This window comes from Ambystoma mexicanum, chromosome 4q (assembly GCF_040938575.1).
Source record: "Ambystoma mexicanum isolate Mex_15411 chromosome 4q, UKY_AmexF1_1, whole genome shotgun sequence".
Taxonomy (NCBI): domain Eukaryota; kingdom Metazoa; phylum Chordata; class Amphibia; order Caudata; family Ambystomatidae; genus Ambystoma; species Ambystoma mexicanum.
This window is the reverse complement of record NC_090928.1, coordinates 774290591-774310929: the sequence shown is the minus strand read 5'-3', so window position 1 is coordinate 774310929 and position 20339 is coordinate 774290591. Positions and strand designations below refer to the sequence as shown.

The following is a 20339-nucleotide window of genomic DNA, read 5'->3' as shown; positions in this document are numbered from 1 at the left end:
GAGGGTGGTGGGCCACAAAAGGGAGTACTTAACTGGGGGCGGGGGGGCATCCATCTATGAATTGAAAAGGGTGGAGTGGGGGGAGAGGGAGGCGGGAAGGGCACGCCCTTCTAGGGTTGGGAGAGGGGGGATCGGTGGGGGGAGGCGAGATGGGGGAGGGTGGGGAGATGGCGGAGGGTGGGGAGGGCAGCGGAGGCTTCGCGCAAGGGCCAGGGTATGGGGAGCAGAGATTCTACCCAATATCAGGAGATGCAGGAGGGAGCAGGGGGGGGGGGTCTAGAAAGCTCCGCCGGTTGGGTGCCCCAAGAAGAGGAAGGCTTGGGGAGATCTAAGGCATCACGGAAGTAGATGTAAATTAACCCACTTTCAAGTGGCTAACACATAACGTGAGGGGCCTGAACAACCCCCTCAAGAGAAAGAAACTAGAGCAATTTACGAGAAAAGAGAACCCGGTCATCTTGTGAGTGCAGGAAACACATTTTAGACCCAAAGACCAGGGGCGTTTCAAGCTGCGGGATTTTGATCAGATTCTGCACGCGTCGGGGGAGCAGGTTGGGGGGGTAGCCCTAGCTATCAAAAACTCAGAGGACTTTAGGGTCACTGAAATTATAAGAGACAAGGAGGGTAGTTATATAATAGTTATAGGGGTGTACCAAGACAGCCTATACACCTTGGCAGTGGTATATGCACCAAATGCAGGTCAGCAGCAGTTTCTGAAAAAGGTTCTCGGAAAGTTAGAGGACAGGGCCCGGGGGCAAATAATATTAATGGGCGACCTTAACATAGCTTGGGAGAGGGACTGGGACAGGTCAGGGCGCCCCATTGGAGGAGGCGGAGCAGTGATGTCGACAGATCTTAAAGCTAGAATACGTGGTGCGGGGCTGAGACATGTGTGGCGGGAGGTGAAGGGGGAGGAGGAAGAGTACACTTTCTTATCCGGGATGCACGGATCTCAATCTAGAATCGACTATATTTGGGTGACGTCGAGTCTAGTGGGTCGGATTCGAGAGGTAGTGACTGGCCCCATCAGCATAGCCTGCCACAAAGTGGTGTCCATGAAAATGGACTTAGGTCATGGGGAAAGAGGGGTATGGACATGGAGGTATCCAAGACATCTTCTTAGAGACCCGATAATCAGGCAGGAAATGGAAGAAAAGATCAGGAATGTCTTTGCAATTAACCAGAGGGGGGATACGAGAGAGGAGATACGATGGGATGCTTTCAAGGCTACGCTGAGGGGGGAATTAATAGCAGCAGCGACTCATAGGGAGAAGCAATTGAAGGAGTTGGAAGCGCAGTTGGAGGAGGAAGTCGAAACAGCGAGGTGAAAGGCAGGGGCGACCCCGACTAGGGCTTCTATGAGGGAGTATCGCAGGGCACTAGGACAATTGGAGGTCCTCCGAACCAAAAAAGCCAAAGGGCTCTCCTCAGGGTTCGCCAACAATTCTATGCTAAAGCGAACAAGGCAGATGCTCTCCTTGCACGCTTGCTAAGGGGAGTGAAAGCTAGAAACACGATCACGGCTCTAAAAACAGGATTGGGGGAAAGGGTAACAGAGGCAGGGGAGATACAAAAGATGTTAGTGGATTTCTATGAATCTCTCTACGCATCGCAGGACCCTCGGGATTGCTCACAGCTAGAGTTTGTAGATAGGGTGGAGTTGGGGAAGATCGGGAAGGAGGTATCAGAAATGCTGAGCGGGGAGATTAAAGAGGAGGAAGTAGAGAGAGTGATCAGAGGCTTACCTCTGAATAAGGCACCAGGCCCATATGACTACGCTGCGGCTTTCTATAAAACTTTTGCAACTGAATTAATCCCACATCTAACTCACCCTTTTAATACATTTAGGCCAACGGGGAAAATAACTCCGTCCATGGAGGAAGCCAGACTAACCCTTATTCTGAAACCTAATAAGAACCCTGAGGAGAGAACATTTTATAGACCCACAGCATTGATTAACATTGACACTCCTGCAGTCCTTCTATCTTTGGATGCAGAAAAAGCATTTGACCGTGTGGAGTGGTCTTTCCTGTTTAAGGTGATGCGGAAGATGGGTATTAGTGGGGGCTTTTTACGCATGGTCCAGGCCAATTACCAAATGCCCACCATGAGAATAGCGGTAAATAGGGCTATGTCTAGGTCCTTTAGAGTGAGCAGGGGCACTAAACAGGGCTGCCCCTGTCTCCTATGCTCTATGCAATTTATCTGGAGCCCCTATTGCAGGCTATCAGGGAGACAGAGGGGATAAGGGCATTCCATTTGGGGGGTAGAACAAAAAGTAGCGGCCTTTACCGATGACATGTTGTTAACCCTGACGGCACCGATGGAGTCTATTCGAATAAGCCGGAAATTACTGGAGTAATTTGGGGACACTTCAGGTTTTAAGATTAATTTTGGCAAATCGGAATGCCTGAATTTGACTCTAAAGGCAGAGAATCAGGAGTCCCTGAGGGTGGCTACCCCATTTATATGAGCCTGGGGGGAATCAGATATCTGGGTGTGAAAATCACGCCGACCCTGGCAGGTTGGTACCTAGCTAATTACCCACCTCTGTTAAAGGATATCAAACTATCATGATCACTGCTTCCAAGGAGTCAGGACCAGCCCAACGTCCTTGGAAGCAGGCCACTAACCCTGATCCTAGGCACCAGCCAGTCCCCACAGGGACCTTTTGGACCCTGTCCTGGCGCCGGTGGCACCAGGCTCATCAGAAGCATCGGTCCCGGCACTGGAAGCGCCGGGCTCATCATTGGTGTGAAGGTGCTTGGGTGGACTTACCTGTGGCAGACCATGCTGCTTACTTACCAGACTCTTAGAAGTCCTCGGTGAACTGGGACTACTTTCTTACCTGGGTGGGGCAGCTCCACTCCCTGGATACAGCACTGGAACTCTTCTGGAAGCAGGAACTCTTTTCTTACCTAGGCGGGGCCGTGGAAGGAGACGCCTCATCACTCCTAGGCTATTTAAACCACACCCGATTGATGAAATGTGCTTCGCGTTATTCTGCATCTGCAGCAGAACGCTCACCGAGTCTGTTCCAGCCTTTCTTCTTTGGATCCTGAACCTGCAAGAATTATACTTACCATTCCTGTACCCGATCAACATCAGCACCTGCAAAAGACCAGAAACAACAGGTTAGCAGAACGAACTTTAACACGCAGTGTTTACTTACCTGATCCATCGGCAGCGGCCGTGTCTCACGCTGCACCTTCGCCTGAAAAGATAAACAGCATTATCATACTTACTGGCACGCTGTGCATTCCGGCTTCTTCACGCTGCATCTTCACCTGCAAAGATAAACAGCATTATCATACTTACTGGCACGCTGTGCATTCCGGCTTCTTCACGCTGCATCTTCACCTGCAAAGATAAACAGCATTATTCTACTTACCGGCACGCTGTGCATTCCGAATTCTTCACGCTGCATCTTCACCTGCAAAGATAAACAGCAGTGTTACACTTACCGGCACGCGGCGAATTCCGGATTTCTTCATTCTGCATCGTCGCCTGCAAAGACAAAGAAAGAGACAGTAAGAGCGCTTGCCATACTTACGCAATTCCAGGCGCTTCACCGCCACGCATAAAAAGACTATAAAGAGTAAAGGTGTCCAGAAACTTACCGGTCGTGCAGACAACGACGGTACCCATCCTCTGAAGTCAAGAGGCCAACGTTTCACCAGTGAAGGAACTGGCAACGGCACCCTGCACTAGACGCAGATGGAGAGCCCAGCATTCACCTATCTAAGGTGAGCACGTTGACCTGGGAGGGGGGCTCAACAGTCAGGCTGAGAGGAGAGAGATAGGGACATTCACAACCCAGACCTTTAACCCCCATATTATTTCACCTGCAGAACCCTCACTCTTCGAGTCCGACACACAGTGCGGAGAGGTTCGACCCCAGAAGCCAACCGAACCCTGCACATCACGTTTCGTGTTACAGACACCTTCCTGCCAAGACCCGCGCCTCCGTGGGAATCAGGTGAGCGTTACAGAACGCGAAGCCCACCACAAAACTCCTACCCAGGCGCAATGGAATCCTCAGATACTGATCAACTAGCCCAGTTGCTTGGGGAATTAAGAGCAGAAGTACATGCAGCTCGCCAGGAAACGAGCTCTCTAAGAAGCGAACAGAGGACCTTGCTAGGCAGTTGTTACAAACGCAGGCAGGACAGACACCTTTGCCCGTTCCAGGAGGGAGTTATCCTTCTGCATCAGCTTCAAATCCAGTGCAAATCAATCTGCCCGGTAATGTGCCCTTGGCTCCGCCCGAACGCTTTGCTGGTGATCCAAAGAAATTCGCAGTGTTCATCAACCAGTGCCACCTGCACTTCTTATGTCGACCAGCTGCATTCCCAACAGACCAGGCCAAGGTGGCTTTCGTGCTTTCTTATCTCAGTGGCAGCGCTGCAGATTGGTCGATCCCTTTAGTCACCCAGGATGATCCGGTTTTACACAATTTTCAAGCCTTCCAGTCCAGCATGGAGAAACTGTTCGCAAGACATGCACAAGGGCAGTCCTTGGACAATGAACTTCTCTCATTACGACAGGGTAACCAAGACCTCTTGACTTATATAGCCTCTTTCAATAGACTCATAGTGGAAACACAATGGCCCGAGGACAAGAGAATAACGCTTTTCTACAGAGGCCTGCGTGGAGAGCTCAAGGATGTGCTAGCGCAAGTTGTGAATCCTCCACAAGAATGTTCGGACTATATTGACTTAGTTGTCCAACTGGACCATAGACTACAGAACAGGAAGGCAGATCGTTCCAGATTTGATACCCGAGTGTTTTCTAAACCACAGACCTCGAATAAGGGAGCTGACACTGTGGAACCCATGCAAATAGGGGGCATGAGAGGACCTTTAACCCAGAAAGAGCGGGAAAGAAGAAGGCAGCTGCAATTATGCCTCTATTGCGGTAATTCAGGACACTTTCTTCGGGACTGTCCCGTGAAACCAGCTAAGAAGACTGTAGGAGCCGCGGATACCTGTACCACAAATTCTGAGCAGGGATACGACCTCGCCCGACAAGAGTAGAGGTCCTCTTGCCGAGCGTTAAGATCTGTCCTGTGACCTCGCATTTCGTGATACCCATGGTCCTCATTAGTCCTGAACGTCCGGATCGTTTGCATGCAATTGAAGCTTACATTGACAGCGGAGCAATCGGTAACTATGTGGACCGTGAAATGGTATCAAGGATGAATCTACCCCTTGTCCCTAAGGCAGTAAAAGACGTCATCACTACTGTGGATGGCACGGAGATAGCCTCCGGACCAGTAACGCATGCCACCCAAGAAGTGACGTTGTTGAGTCACAATGGACACCGGGAGAGAATAGTGTTCGATGTAATCAAGGCCCGTCAGTTCCAGATCATTCTGGGAATCCCTTGGTTAGAGAATCACAATCCTCAGATTGATTGGCGAGCAAAGACGGTTCAGTTTCCAGAGTGTTCTACCACTTGTTATCCTCGACCTGATGTTTCATTAGCGGCGATCTCTTCTGAGGAGATTCTCAAATTACCTCCCGAATACCAGGAGTTCCAAGACGTCTTCCAGAAGGATCAAGCTAACACTCTACCTCCTCATAGGTCTTACGACTGTCAAATAGATCTGATACCTGGAACAACTCCTCCTTGCAGCAGGATCTATGCCCTCACCGAGCCAGAGAACCTTCACCTCAGACAGTACCTGGACCAATACCTAGCTAACGGGTTTATCCGTCCTTCAAAATCTCCAGCTTCATCGGCTTTGTTCTTCGTTCCGAAAAAGGAAGGAGACCTTAGGACTTGCATAGATTACCGCGCCCTGAATCAGATCACTGTTAAAAACAGATACCCGTTACCTTTAATCCCTGAACTCCTGGACCAAGTCAAAGATGCATGTATATACACAAAGCTGGATCTCAGAGGAGCCTACCACTTAGTACGGATCAAAGAGGGCGATGAATGGAAAACGGCCTTCCGCACCAAGTACGGGCTATTCGAATATCAAGTGATGCCCTTTGGACTGTGTAATGCTCCTGCTGCTTTCCAATATTTTATGAACGATGTCCTTAGAGAGCTCATTGACGTGTGTGTAGTTGTCTACATTGACGACATCCTCGTATATTCATCATCTGAAGAAGAACATCAGAGACACGTTAAAAAGGTTCTCGAGAGATTGCGTCAACATAGTCTTTTTGCTAAGCTTGAGAAATGCGTTTTCAACGCAACGGAAGTCGAGTTCCTGGGATTCATATTATCACCTAACGGAGTCCATATGGATTCAAAGAAAGTTGATGCAATTATCAAGTGGCCATCACCAACCTCTGTAAAAGGAGTTCAAAGCATGTTAGGATTCGCTAACTTTTACCGCAGATTCATTCCTGAATTTTCCCGGATAGTCCAGCCCATCACCGCTCTGTTGAAAAAGAACAAACGTTTTGAGTGGTCTTCTGAAGCGGAACAAGCTTTTCAAGACTTAAAAGCTAAATTCATTTCTGCACCTGTTTTAAAACATCCTCGCCCAGAACTTCCTTACATCATGGAAACGGATGCTTCCAGTCTTGCTATGGGAGCAGTGTTATCACAAAGAGATTCGGTCACAAACCAACTACATCCGGTTGCCTTTTGGTCCCGCAAGTTTTCGCCTCCTGAGATCAACTATTCAATTACTGACAAGGAACTTTTGGCCATCAGATCGGCCTTTAAAGCCTGGCGGCATTATCTTCTTGGAGCCAGACACACAGTCACCGTAATGACTGACCACCGCAATTTACAATATCTAAAGACAGCCAAAGCTCAGTCTTCCAGACAGCTTCGCTGGGCTCTGTTCCTAGCAGAATTTGACTTTATAATTACTTATCGACCAGGTAGTAAGAACGGAAAGGCGGATGTCCTCTCCCGGATGGGAGTAGATGAACATTTGATCAATCCAGATCCAATACCCATAATCCCAGAACAAAGGATTTTGGGTTTGGTCAGCACTCAATCTTTTGAAGACATCAAGACCACGGTGAAATCGCTCCTAACTCCGACCGATTTACAGGACTGGCAATTAAAGGGAAAAGAATTCTCAGTAGATCAAGACCTACCATATTTCCGAGGACGATTGCACTTGCCCTGTGAGAAACTACAAAAACAAGTAATCTCCGGTTATCATGATTCTCTAATGGAGGGGCACCCTGGCATTACCAAAACCATGGAAAAGATTAAAAGACATTTCTGGTGGCCATCGTGGAAAAGGGATATTAGAGACTTTGTAATCTCCTGCGTTGTGTGTGCCCAGAATAAAAGTCAAAAGCAAAAACCAGCCGGCCTATTACAGCCACTTGACATTCCTCCCTGTCCATGACATACCCTGTCCATGGATTTTATCACGGACTTACCTCCATGCTTGGGATATACTACCATCTTAGTAGTCGTGGATCTATTCTCGAAAATGGCTCACTTCATACCCCTGAAGGGTCTGCCTTCAGCCTCAGTATTGGCCCGGGAATTCTTGGCAAACATCGTTCGCTTACACGGTTTTCCTTCGGTTTTAGTCTCCGATAGGGGAAGTCAATTCATCTTCCACTTCTGGCGCAGTTGCTGTCGTCTAGCCCAAGTTGATGTAAGACTTTCGACCAGTCACCATCCCCAAACTGACGGACAAACCGAAAGGACAAACCAGACATTAGAACAATATCTACGCTGCATGCTCCAACAAACAGAAAAACCCTGGAAGGACATTCTTTGGATCGCTGAATACGCTTACAACAATTCGACTCATTCTGGAACCGGGAAGACTCCTTTTTTCCTATTATATGGACACCATCCTAGAACCTCCAACCTGGATCCTCCCCAAGAAATTGAAGCACCTGCTGTGCATCACTTGCATTCGGAGATCACCTGTGCCTTTAAGGAAGCCACTGCCCATCTGCAAAGAGCTAAAGCTCAATTCAAAAAGGCAGCCGATCGGCACCGTAAAGAGGCCCCTCACTACGCTGTAGGAGATCAAGTCTGGTTATCCACTAAGCACCTGCCTTTAAAAGGACCCCGCACTTTCATCCCGAGATACCTTGGGCCCTACCTCATATCTGCCATAATTAATCCGGTGGCTGCCAAATTGGAATTACCTACGCATATGAAAATACATCCAGTATTCCATGTCTCCTTATTAAAACCAGTACAACCAGAAACCCGATTGACTAAACTCCCAGAACCCGTTTTGGTAGACGGAGAACTCGAATTCGAAGTGAAGAACATCCTAGACTCCAAAATTTCCAGGTCTAAATTATACTATCTGGTTGATTGGAAAGGATATGGTCCCCAGGAAAGGTCTTGGGAACCCTCAGAACATGTCCACGCACCTCGTCTGGTCAAGAGATTCCATCTGAATCACCCCGACAAGCCAAAGCCCCCGGGAAAGACACACTTAGGAGGGGCCTTGAGGGGGGATACTGTCATGATCACTGCTTCCAAGGAGTCAGGACCAGCCCAACGTCCTTGGAAGCAGGCCCCTAACCCTGATCCTAGGCACCAGCCGGTCCCCACAGGGACCTTTTGGACCTTGTCCTGGCGCCGGTGGCACCAGGCTCATCAGAAGCATCGGTCCCGGCACTGGAAGCGCCGGGCTCATCATTGGTGTGAAGGTGCTTGGCTGGACTTACCTGTGGCAGACCATGCTGCTTACTTACCAGACTCTTAGAAGTCCTCGGTGAACTGGGACTACTTTCTTACCTGGGTGGGGCAGCTCCACTCCCTGGATACAGCACTGGAACTCTTCTGGAAGCAGGAACTCTTTTCTTACCTAGGCGGGGCCGTGGAAGGAGACGCCTCATCACTCCTAGGCTATTTAAACCACACCCGATTGATGAAATGTGCTTCGCGTTATTCTGCATCTGCAGCAGAACGCTCACCGAGTCTGTTCCAGCCTTTCTTCTTTGGATCCTGAACCTGCAAGAATTATACTTACCATTCCTGTACCCGATCAACATCAGCACCTGCAAAAGACCAGAAACAACAGGTTAGCAGAACGAACTTTAACACACAGTGGGCCTCATTACGACCCAGGCGGTAAGTTACCGCCTGGGCCGTGACTTTACCACCATGGCGTAAACTACGTTTACGCCATGGTGGTTGGCGGACTTACCGCCCCATTCCGAGGTCGGCGGGGCGGTAAGTCCCCAATCCCCATTTACCCTTCCCCATTCCCATTTTTGCCCCATAGGGCATAATGGGAGTGGGGAAGGCGTTAATTACGCCACCGTAAATTACGGTGGCGTAATTAACTCCATGGTCCCTTAGCGCCATGGATTTTAACACCTGCTAAAAGCAGGTGTTAAAAGCGCCATGGCGCTAAGGGACCTCGTAATTGGCGGTAAGGGGTCGGCGCAGCTAACGCTGGCGTTAACCCCTTACCGCCAGGGTCGTAATGAGGCCCAGTGTTTACTTACCTGATCCATCAGCAGCGGCCGTGTCTCACGCTGCACCTTCGCCTGCAAAGATAAACAACATTATCATACTTACTGGCACGCTGTGCATTCCGGCTTCTTCACGCTGCATCTTCACCTGCAAAGATAAACAGCATTATCATACTTACTGGCACGCTGTGCATTCCGGCTTCTTCACGCTGCATCTTCAGCTGCAAAGATAAACAGCATTATTCTACTTACCGGCACGCTGTGCATTCCGGATTCTTCACGCTGCATCTTCACCTGCAAAGATAAACAGCAGTGTTACACTTACCGGCACGCGGCGAATTCCAGATTTCTTCATTCTGCATCGTCGCCTGCAAAAACAAAGAAAGAGACAGTAAGAGCGCTTGCCATACTTACGCAATTCCAGGCGCTTTACCGCCACGCATAAAAAGATTATAAAGAGTAAAGGTGTCCAGAAACTTACCGGTCGTGCAGACAACGACGGTACCCATCCTCTGAAGTCAAGAGGCCAACGTTTCACCAGTGAAGGAACTGGCAACGGCACCCTGCACTAGACGCAGATGGAGAGCCCAGCATTCACCTATCTAAGGTGAGCACGTTGACCTGGGAGGGGGGCTCAACAGTCAGGCTGAGAGGAGAGAGATAGGGACATTCACAACCCAGACCTTTAACCCCCATATTATTTCACCTGCAGAAACCTCACCCTTCGAGTCCGACACACAGTGCGGAGAGGTTCGACCCCAGAAGCCAACCGAATCCTGCACATCACGTTTCGTGTTACAGACACCTTCCTGCCAAGATCCGCGCCTCCGTGGGAATCAGGTGAGCGTTACACAAACAGGACTATCGCAGGTGGAGGGGGCTTCGGATCTCGTGGTTGGGCAGGGTGGTGGCGGTTAAAATGGTAACACTTCCACGCTTGTTGTATCTTTTCCAGGAAATACCTCAGGCAATCCCTGCAGGTTTCTTTAAGAAATAGGGATCTCTGACCAGAGACTTCCTGTGGGAAGGGAATAAACCGCAGGTCAGTAGGCAACTGTTGATGGCTCCCAGATGGGAGGGGGGACTGGCATTACCGAATTTCCAACAGTATTATGAGGCAACGCAGCTACGAGTAATTAGAGATTGGCTCCGAGAAGGGGAGGCCACACAAGATAAACAATGGGTGGCAATGGACAGAGCGGTAGTACATCGCAGTCTGGGGGAGGTCCTGTGGCTCCCAAAACAGCACAGGCCCAAGCATGTGTATGAAAGCACCATTACGACACTGATGGCGGAGAACTTTCCTTCCCCCGTTACACCCCTGTTTCACAATGGAGACTTCACCCCTGGGATGGAGGGAGGTGCATTTAAGCAGTGGCAAGAGGGGGGCTGTAAATGGCTGGGCGACATGTTTCGGGGGAGAGAATTCTCTCATTCGAGGATTGTAAGAGGGAGTATGGAATAAAGGAGGGGCAAAGGCTCCGATACATGCAGTTACATCACTGGGTCCTGAACCCTGTGAACAAACAGGCCGCAACAAGGGAAAAGACACGGTTCGAGAAATTTCTCCTAGCTAATGACGGATCCAGGGGACTAATATCCAATTTATATAAAATCTTGGACGAGGCAACTGTTAGAAGCCATTGGCCGTATATGCGGAGGTGGGAACAGATCTTGGGAAGGGCAATTGAGCGGGAAGAGTGGGAAAGGTTATGGAGGACATTTCCGAGATTGGTCAAAGCATCTCAGCTACAGGAAATGTGGTACAAGATCTTGTTCGGGTGGCATTACACACCAGCACGTCTCCGGGAGATATATCCCATCCACCTCTGGGAGTTGTTGGCGAGGATGTGGGATGGAGGGCATGGCGCCGCTTATCTGGTGGACATGCCCAAAAATTAGGCCATTTTGGCAGGAGGTCCAGAGGGCTCAGGAACAAGCATACGGGCCAGGGAGTAGCAGACCCCCAGAGGAGGTCCTTTTAAGAGTCGGGTGAGGCATCACGGTGGGGGAACCTAAGTCTCGGGGAAAAGCAAGGGCGATTGTTACGATTACAGCTATGACAGTAATAGCACAGAGGTGGAGGAGCATGGAGGATCCCCTCTTGCAGGACTTTTTGCGGAAGCTTTAGGTAATTGTGGCACTTGAATGGGCAACATATGCTAAGGATAACAATGTCCAATCCTTTGCAAGGGACCGGGAGGAAACTTTGGCTTTTCTTAAAGATGACTTTCGGATTGGGTGGCGCACTCAGCGCTTGCGACTACTGGACCTGCAGTGAACATTAGTGAGGGTAACGGATCAAGGACAAAGAGGAGCCGCTCCCAGGGGAGGGAGGGGGGGGGCTTTTGGGAAAAGTTGTTTCTCTGTTATAAATCTGACCATTTTTGGTGATCGGTCCATGGGGGTAATGGACCACGGACATAATGCAACTGCCTTCAGTGGGAGGGAGGGTGGGAGTGGGGGGGGGGTGAGAAATGCATTTTTCTTTGTTGTAAAACCAATAAAAAGAAGTTACAAAAAAAAACATTGTGATTAGATTTTAAATACATAAATAAATATTTACTTTTGCAAACCAGCCTGATTCCTGCTTCAGTGTGACCGGGGCGGGGGGGTTCCAGGAGAAGGGCGTGATATGAGTGGTATATCGTTCAGAATAAAGAACTTTTAGACAAAAATAAATAAGGATTTCAGTTGTGCACTACATGCTAGGCGTTGACTTGGGTGTGTGCTGGAATGAATTAACTTACAGAGTGAGTGAAATGTGTGTGTGAAGGTTAGAGGGCCCTGGGACCTTCTGTACGTCCATCTTAAGGTCTGCCAAGTGCACAGTATGAGTGATAAACAAGCTGTATAGTAGGAGTCTAATTCATTTGTTTTCTAACCTTCAATGTGAGAAAAAGATGAGCCCCACAGCACCCATGTGATGGAAGACAGACGACTGGGCTGGGACCAATAACCTTCCATCCCATATGGATAAAGGCAGCACCTGTATAAGGTCCATCCAATCAGCTGTACAGGTTTTCACTGTATGTATTGCATCACTTATGACAATGTTGCGCTTTAAACGTTTCTGCTTGTACCTCCCTTTGGAAGAACGTCTTTAGCAGCAGTTGCTCTCATCTGCGCATGATATTAAACTTGTTATCCTTATACGATCGACTTGAGCCTTTCTTCCCTAGCAGGTTTAATTCTCTCTGGTGTGAGCGTTCAGGGGCTTGCTTTCAACCCCATGGTGCTAAACTGAGGAATACTGTGGGCTACGCATTAGGCAACAACTGTCCCTACAACCAATACTGTAAGTGCCTCAAGGTTTGCCAGTTCTTTCTGGCCTTTGCTTACCCCGGACTCTTCGAAACAGCTGTCTTCTGCATTATATTCCCTTCCCCTGCATACTCCTATCTCCTAACTTGCCCTGCCCTTAACACTTTCAAACACTTGGGATTCCTGGGAGGCGGCTATCCACTTTGATTCAGCATCCCGGACCCACCTCATCTTCATGTTCTACTCCCTACTGCCTCCTACTCCTTCTGACCTATGTGTCACTATAGCCCAGCCTCTCCCCTACTCTTCTCTCTTTCCCCAACATCTCCCCTCAACCTCGCACCCCGTGGTATATAAGGCGCTTTACAAACGCACTGACCTCTCTGCCAGCTCACTTCATATTCAATCTGTTTTGCCAGGAAGCAGCTTGTCCACATAGGCACGCAATCAGCAAATCACCAAGGAACAAAGAAAGAAAGCTCACTTAGACAACATGTCTAGAGACTCCAGTGTCGTGTGGGGATTGTACATGCTGTATTGCCCAAATCTGGCGTATGCAAAATTAAATGCTGGTCCTATGGCCTATATGTATGCCCAGCGGCCTAACATGTCTGTAACAAGAATTTTAAAATGAACTGATACTCACTGTTTTGATGGATTGTAACATTGTACAAGAAATGTTGATAAGCTGCCTGTAATTTCGCCGTGATACCTTCGGGTCTGGGCGAGTAACACATGTGATAATTAAATAAATATGTTGGGGCAACGGCGGCAACAACAAATGTAGCCATGACCAAGTAACATTGTTCGAGAAAGTAGCTGTGACGTATTTTACAAATGCCGCCAGTGTTATCTACGACGAGAACGTTCTTTACCTTCAGTGTCCATGAATGAGATTTGGGAATCTGGCAGGGCTGTCATTTCATGCTTCATGTTGTCCTCCCCTTGGTGCCCTGTCGTGGAAAAGCAGGAAAGGTTAATTTGTATATAGTGTATAGTAAATAAAAAAGCACAAGATAAAACCTGAAGTAGTGTTTCAAAAGCCATTGCCCATTTGGCACTGACAAAAACGTATGGAACAGACTTGCTGCGAGTATGTTTTTTTTAAACAGATAACCCCTAAATAGCAAATCTGTGCTTCATGTTATGGTGTGACACTGGCAATTGCTCTATTACCCACAATACTATGCTTCTTCGTTCGAGACTATGTTCTTTAATATTATTTCCCTGCCTACAAATTCCTAACATCATAATGTTTTTTGAAGCAACAAAGGTGCGACGAGCAGGAGTTTTCCACACGACCTTCAGGCAACTTGTATATCAGTTAACAAAGTAAATTCATGAGTGTACAGTTTATTACAGTTTCATTGCAGTAGGATCACAGGTACTTGCTACGCTTCCAGCTGGAACCATTATTTTCCCTTAAACAACCTCCGGTTCTTTTATCACAGAGCACAAAAGGTAGGGCGGCGTTCGCTCTCTGGTGTAGCGTGTTTATATTACACTGCAGCCATCTTATAAAGGGGAGCATTTTATAGTCTACAAAGCAATAAAAGCAAGCAGCATTCTCAGCACCAAGCACAGAGAGGAGGTCAAGGCAGACCAATGGAAGTAATATCCTATCATTCTTCATTTTAGCATGCTGATATTACAGAGTGGGACGCCATGAATTGTCCATCACTCAGAGCAATAACAACACCTCGGCTAAGGGTTCTTGGCAACCAGTGGAGCACGGACGGGCAGCTGTTCTGAAGTAGCTGTACTTGAGATGCAGCGAAATAACGCCGGCAATCCTTTGCTGGAGGTTTTCTTTTCTGGGGGCTAGATTAAAGTAGCGCAAATGAAACCAGCACAGGGAATGCGCAGGTCACCTTATCTCAAAGGTGACCTGCGCATTTCAGGAGGGGCTGGATACTGATGCAAAGATTCGCTATCGAGTCCGCTTGCATACATTGGTGTCTGTAGCACACTCATGACCGACACTGGTGTATGACTGGCTCCCAGTAACCACGTGGTTGCTGAGAGCCCATTTCACAGAGAATGGCCCTTAAAGAGCCTGTCCCTGCGAAATGCTCAGAAAGTAAAACAAAGTAATTCCGTCCCTGTTTGGGAGATGGAAATGCAAGTGTGACAGCCTCTGTTTAAACCACAGCTGTGAAAAATGTGGTGGTGGGGGTTGGGGGCTATTAGAGTTATGGGCCGGAAAGCCCAGGCATAGATAGCATCACACAAAAAGGGGCTAAAACACCTGATATTTTTCTGGTGCAGCACACTCTACATTCAGACTGAAATTAGAAGGGAGCGACTAGAGTGCATCTTTAGTGAGTTATCACAAAGGGTGTGACCAGATTTTGCTAAAAAAAATCAATCAAAAGTGCTTGTCCAACTCCTCTTCTATCCACTATTAGACAGGTGGCACACCAGCGTAGCCTAAGGAGATTGCGTGTCAGGCAGGGACAGTTAGACCATCTCTCTGTCCTTCCTGTGACTCTCTTGTACAAACACCTAGGACATATGCACTCTAATCACACCCTTCTAATTTCATTCAGAATGTAGAGTCTGTTGCACCAGATGAATATCAGGTGTGCTAGCTCTTTTTTGTGTTAAATCACAGCTGTCACACTAAAAGAAAAAATCATGACAGTGTCAAAAAAAGACCATGTAAGGATTTGCGCCACAGGTGAGCCTTCCAGGATTAGGCTTGGGGAATGACCATCCTTTCTGCGCATTAAGAAGTGCATTCCGTTTGTGAATTTGAGATGCGCTTTCAAATGCATCCACAGAAACGCCCCCTAATACGCACAAAAGTGCATCTTAACGAGCTCAACCCAAGATGCGCTCATTAAGATGTCATTTGAGAATGGGCCAACTCCTTTTTTTGGCCCAAGTGATGCGATGCAGTAGCGCAGCTCATCACTTCAGCTCAAAAAAAAGTTTGGACAATCCGACACAGTGAAGTTAGCAACAGTCCTGCTTCAATGCTCACAACAAATGATTTTATAAACTGGTCGCCAAACCATAGATTGTTATTTAATATTTACACGTATTGCAAGTCCTCTCATGGTCACAGTACTGCACACATCGTTTGCAGTGTACTTGGCAGTAAACCAATCGCTTAACAGGGAATCTGCTTCTTAGGAGACTATGTCGCCATAGGTAGCTGGTTGGAAGTTAGCCTTTGTATATCTGTGCTGAACAGATCGTAGGATATCTGTGCTGACTTCATAGCTTTTGTGTAAACATTTGCAATCAAAATCTTGAGTGACATATTTGAAAAGACTTGACATATGGTTGTATCTCTCTGGGGCGTTGGGTACAGTGCACCATTGAGCAACCTCACCCATCCTGCCCACCCACCTGGGCACTGTAGCAACGGTACTGGATTCATTTTCATCTTTCCTCTCTGACAGGACTCGGGCTGTCAGGTTCTATACCCCAAGATCAGTCCCCTCGCCTGTGTGTTGTGGTGTGCCCTAAGAATCCCCCTTGTCACCAATTCTGTTCAATTTGTATGTGGAACTCCTTGTGGAACATGGTTGCACATTACAACGTCCGCATACATTAGCAGGCGCATGACATACAACTCTCTCTTCAAGTATGTTCATTAGCAGATCATAGCAAAACTGTAGGCTGATGGCTTGAAGGCTTTGACTTGATCATGACCTCTATTATTTCACTGGGTACCCTGAAGAACCATTGTTGTTCAGCCTGCCATGTCATTTGAAATGGGGACAAACCATATGCTTATCAGGCTTCACCCCACACCAAAAGGAGCAGTCCAGCCCGCACAGATAGGTAACGTCCATTCTGCATGTTCCCCCAGGCAATCCTAGATTAGCCTCAGAGGCTGCTATCAGTGACAGCTTTGCTTAGAAATCAATACTACACCTCATCGATGATGAAGCATGGGTGGGGTTGCTTGAGGTATTGTGCTAAAAAGAAGGATCTAGCAGTTTGGGCTCGATTGCCCATTTTGGAATGGACCTTTCCCTTCTGTAATGGCATGTCAGGCTGAAAAAAAGATGGTCTGAAGCAGTTGTCCTCAAGCTTTTGCCCTCCAGTGGGCACAGGCCTCGATGAGTGATAAGGGATTGTGGTTCTCCACTGGAAAACCTCTACCAGAGAGACTGCTGTTGATAAATGTGCGGTAATAAGATAAGCCACCGGTCAAAGACTGGCCCTGTTTGTATGCAATCCCGAAAAGTTTATTTAGAGTTTTTATAAACCATTCAGTTTCTCCAGTAACCCCTGACCAGCCAGGTGTGATGTAATCATGCTGAATCCAGTGCTTCTCCATGAAGTACCGAAATGGGGTGCATTTTAACAGTGGCCCTTCATCCAATTTAATGGTCCCTTATATGCCCTGATCCACAAACACAGTCTTGAAGATGGATATTATGGCTTGTGCCGGTGTGGCAAGAGCAAATTCAACCTCAGGACACCATGTTATTACGAGAAATCATGGTTATTCAGTATTGCTCCAAAATCTACACATACATCCTGCTATTGGGCTGTACTTTTGAGTGGCGATTGAATGGGGGGTCATTGGTTACTCACACCTGTGGTTCGACGCCACTGTTATGTAGTTATATACAACAATCATTCCTACGTAGTGTGTAGAATGTATGATGTTATGGTTCTGGAATGTAGTCATTCCAGAACCATTATTCTTTGTAATCTTCCCCGGTGGCGTTAGGCTCCGGGGGCTCCAACATTAAAACCTTATTTAAATGATACGTGCCTCAGAGAAATTCACTACATTGGCGACGAGGTAATAACCTGCGAAACTAGCATTTATTTTTGCATACAGAGACCCGGAGTTTTGTTCAGTACCTCAACTGAACGCAGCAGACTGTGCAGCCTGGTGAAGCTGGCAGGCATCCGGCGACAACTACAGAACGAAGAAACAGCTGTCGGAGCAGCAAAGGACACTGAGATGTTGACGGATCGTTAGAGTGGACAAAGTAAGCCGCTCACATATAATTGGGGAAGAAAGGCCAGCATTAGGCGATCCATTGAGACGCAAGCAGTCTGCATCTTATGAATCCGACGAGACGCCTGCAATGGCAACGACATTTAGAGGAAAGGACCTAAAGGCATGCCATAATGTGGTGGCCATTTTAGAAACAAGTTATTTATGAACACGTAACCGTGGCAACCACATCACGTAGCAGGAAAAGACAAACGTGCTAACGTGCCACAAGAAACTGTGTACAAACCACGTAACAATCCTTTGGGGAGTGAATTAATAAACAATAATCCAATGGATAAACTGTGAACCACATATGGAAACGAGTGACAATGGATAATAAAAATGATTTAGACAAAAGATTGCATTTACATACAATGAAGCTGTGACTAATCTTGAACACAGTTGAGAAAACTGAGGACATTGCATGGCACATTATAAAAGGATTTCAGTAGGAGATTGCAGTTCCATCAACTGTACATCAACAGCAGACACATGCCTGCTATACACATATATTTTTATACAAAGTGTGTTAATTATATATCCTACTAATAGGATTGATCTTACCATCTGACACTCTTGATGAAAACTCAAACCAGCAATCTTTGTTTGAATGTGATGTTTTAAAGAATTATAATAACAATACAACTACAACAAAACTGTCAAGCAAGACAAAACCCAACCAAACTTCATTATATGAAATAAGCTTATCTGCCTATCATAATGCAGCATGATACAGCTCTGATACAATTTCTCCCACTTCCCGGCAACCCCACATGCCCATGGGAGCAATGGGTTGATGGATTCCAAGTATATTTGAGAGCTGTGGGGGGCAGCAAATACAACGATGACCTCAAGGATAGGACCTCTATTAAACTATATAGGGGCAGAAGCTTTAAGTATTTTCAGAGCACTCCCTGATCTAGATGGTGCAGAAGGTGGTTCTGGAGATAACAATCGAAAGTTTGAGTGTGCATTAGGAAAACTAGCTAAACATTTTGAAAACAAAACCAGGAAAGGTATACATTCTTTTCGAGATGCCAATTAAAAGATGAATCCATAGATGCACCTGTTGCAGCCTTGAGAGGACTCAAGTCCACGTGTAGATTTACTGGAGTTGGTGAGGAATATTTAAGGGATCAGCTAGTGCTGAATGTGGCTGATTCACGCATACAACAGAGATTGTGGCAGACAAATGATCCATCTCTGGAACAGGCAGTAGAGATTGCCAGGACTATGGAACTAGATGATCGCTGTATGGGAGAAAGGTTTGACAAAACTGAAGACAAAGAAATCAAATTGGTTCAAGAGGAAGTTAGAGAAGACATCGATGAATCTTTAGTGGCAATGGTAAGGAGAATGTCCACTAACAATTCCAGAGCTAATTAAAAAATAGGTAGAAATACTGGATACAGGAACCAGAGCCAAAGCCATTGTCAAAAATGTGGCTGGTACAGACACAATGATATTGAGAAAGAATGTCCTGCTGCAGCTGTGGAATGTTACTAGTGTGGCGACATAGGTCATTTTGACAAGGTGTGCAAGAACATGCGTGGAAGAGGGGGTAGATTTAGCAGATACTCTTTCAACAGACCACCAAGAAACACAGTGAGAACGGTTGAAGAAAATCCAGGACCTGACAACATGCTAACCATCAATAGTGAGAACACATAGCATGTACACATACTCACCGTTACAGCAATAGAAGGAAATAAGGGACTGTGGGTAAATATGCAAATACATGGATTATCTCTACCTATTATGGTAGACACTGGATCTCCTTATACTATGGTTGATGTCAACACCTTCATCGAAGTATTGTCTGGCAACTTGCAGAAGATACAATGCACAGGAGTAAGGGTGACAGGATATGGTAAAACCTCCATTGAGATAATAGGATGTACCTGCGTGAAGTTGTGTTTTCGTGACAGAGAAACGTATTGTAGACTATATGTAGCAAAAAATGGCTCGTCGGTAGTAGGATGGGAAGAACAAGCTGCTCTACGTGTCAGGATTCATCCTGGTGAAGAAGTTCCCATTTTGAGTGTATTAAAGGACACTAATGACATTAAAGCGACACTTGCAAAGCAATTCCCCAAGGTATTTAATGAGACAATTGGACTCTTGGAAGGGTTCCAACACAAGAAAATTCTTAAAAAAGGAGAAATACCCATTGCATATAAAGTAAGGGGTGTTCCTATTGGCACAAAAGAAGCACTTAGAAAGGAACCTTCTCGATTGTGTGAGCAAGATATAAGTGGACCAATAGAGAGTTATGAATGGTTAGGCCCTATAGTATTGGAGAAAAAACCAGACGGGACCATAAGAATGTGTGTAGATCTCAGAGATCTTAACAAAATATCTGGATAGACAGGCATCCTCTTCCGAACATAGGAGAATTGCTAACAACCATGAAGCCAGCTAAGTTTTTCAGCACTCTGGATCTATACTCAGCATACCACCAGATAGCCTTGGAAAAAGAATCTAAGCATTTGACATCATTTGTCACTCCTATTGGTGCATTCATGTTTAAGAGAATGCCTTTTGCTCTTGCCTCGGCTGCGGCAGTGTTTCAAAGATTGATGTCAGTTTTATTTGGGGGTCTTGATGGAGTATATTGCTTCCAAGAGGACATCTTAATATCAGCCAAAACAGAAGAGGAACATGATATGAAATTGATGGGAGTGCTTCAAGTAATTCAAAAGAGTAGTCATACCTTGAAACTT

The 20339-nt window shown here is 46.9% G+C and overlaps 1 protein-coding gene across 1 annotated transcript in view; it reads right to left on the bottom strand.

Moving 5' to 3' along the window:
- Positions 1-20339, bottom strand: part of LOC138467292 (ADP-ribose glycohydrolase MACROD2-like) — a 1886603-nt gene that overhangs the window by 524992 nt on the left and 1341272 nt on the right. The window contains exon 7 of the mRNA XM_069607287.1: positions 13520-13597. Within this exon, the coding sequence (XP_069463388.1) occupies positions 13520-13597 (78 nt within the window). The remainder of the gene's footprint in view (positions 1-13519; positions 13598-20339) is intronic.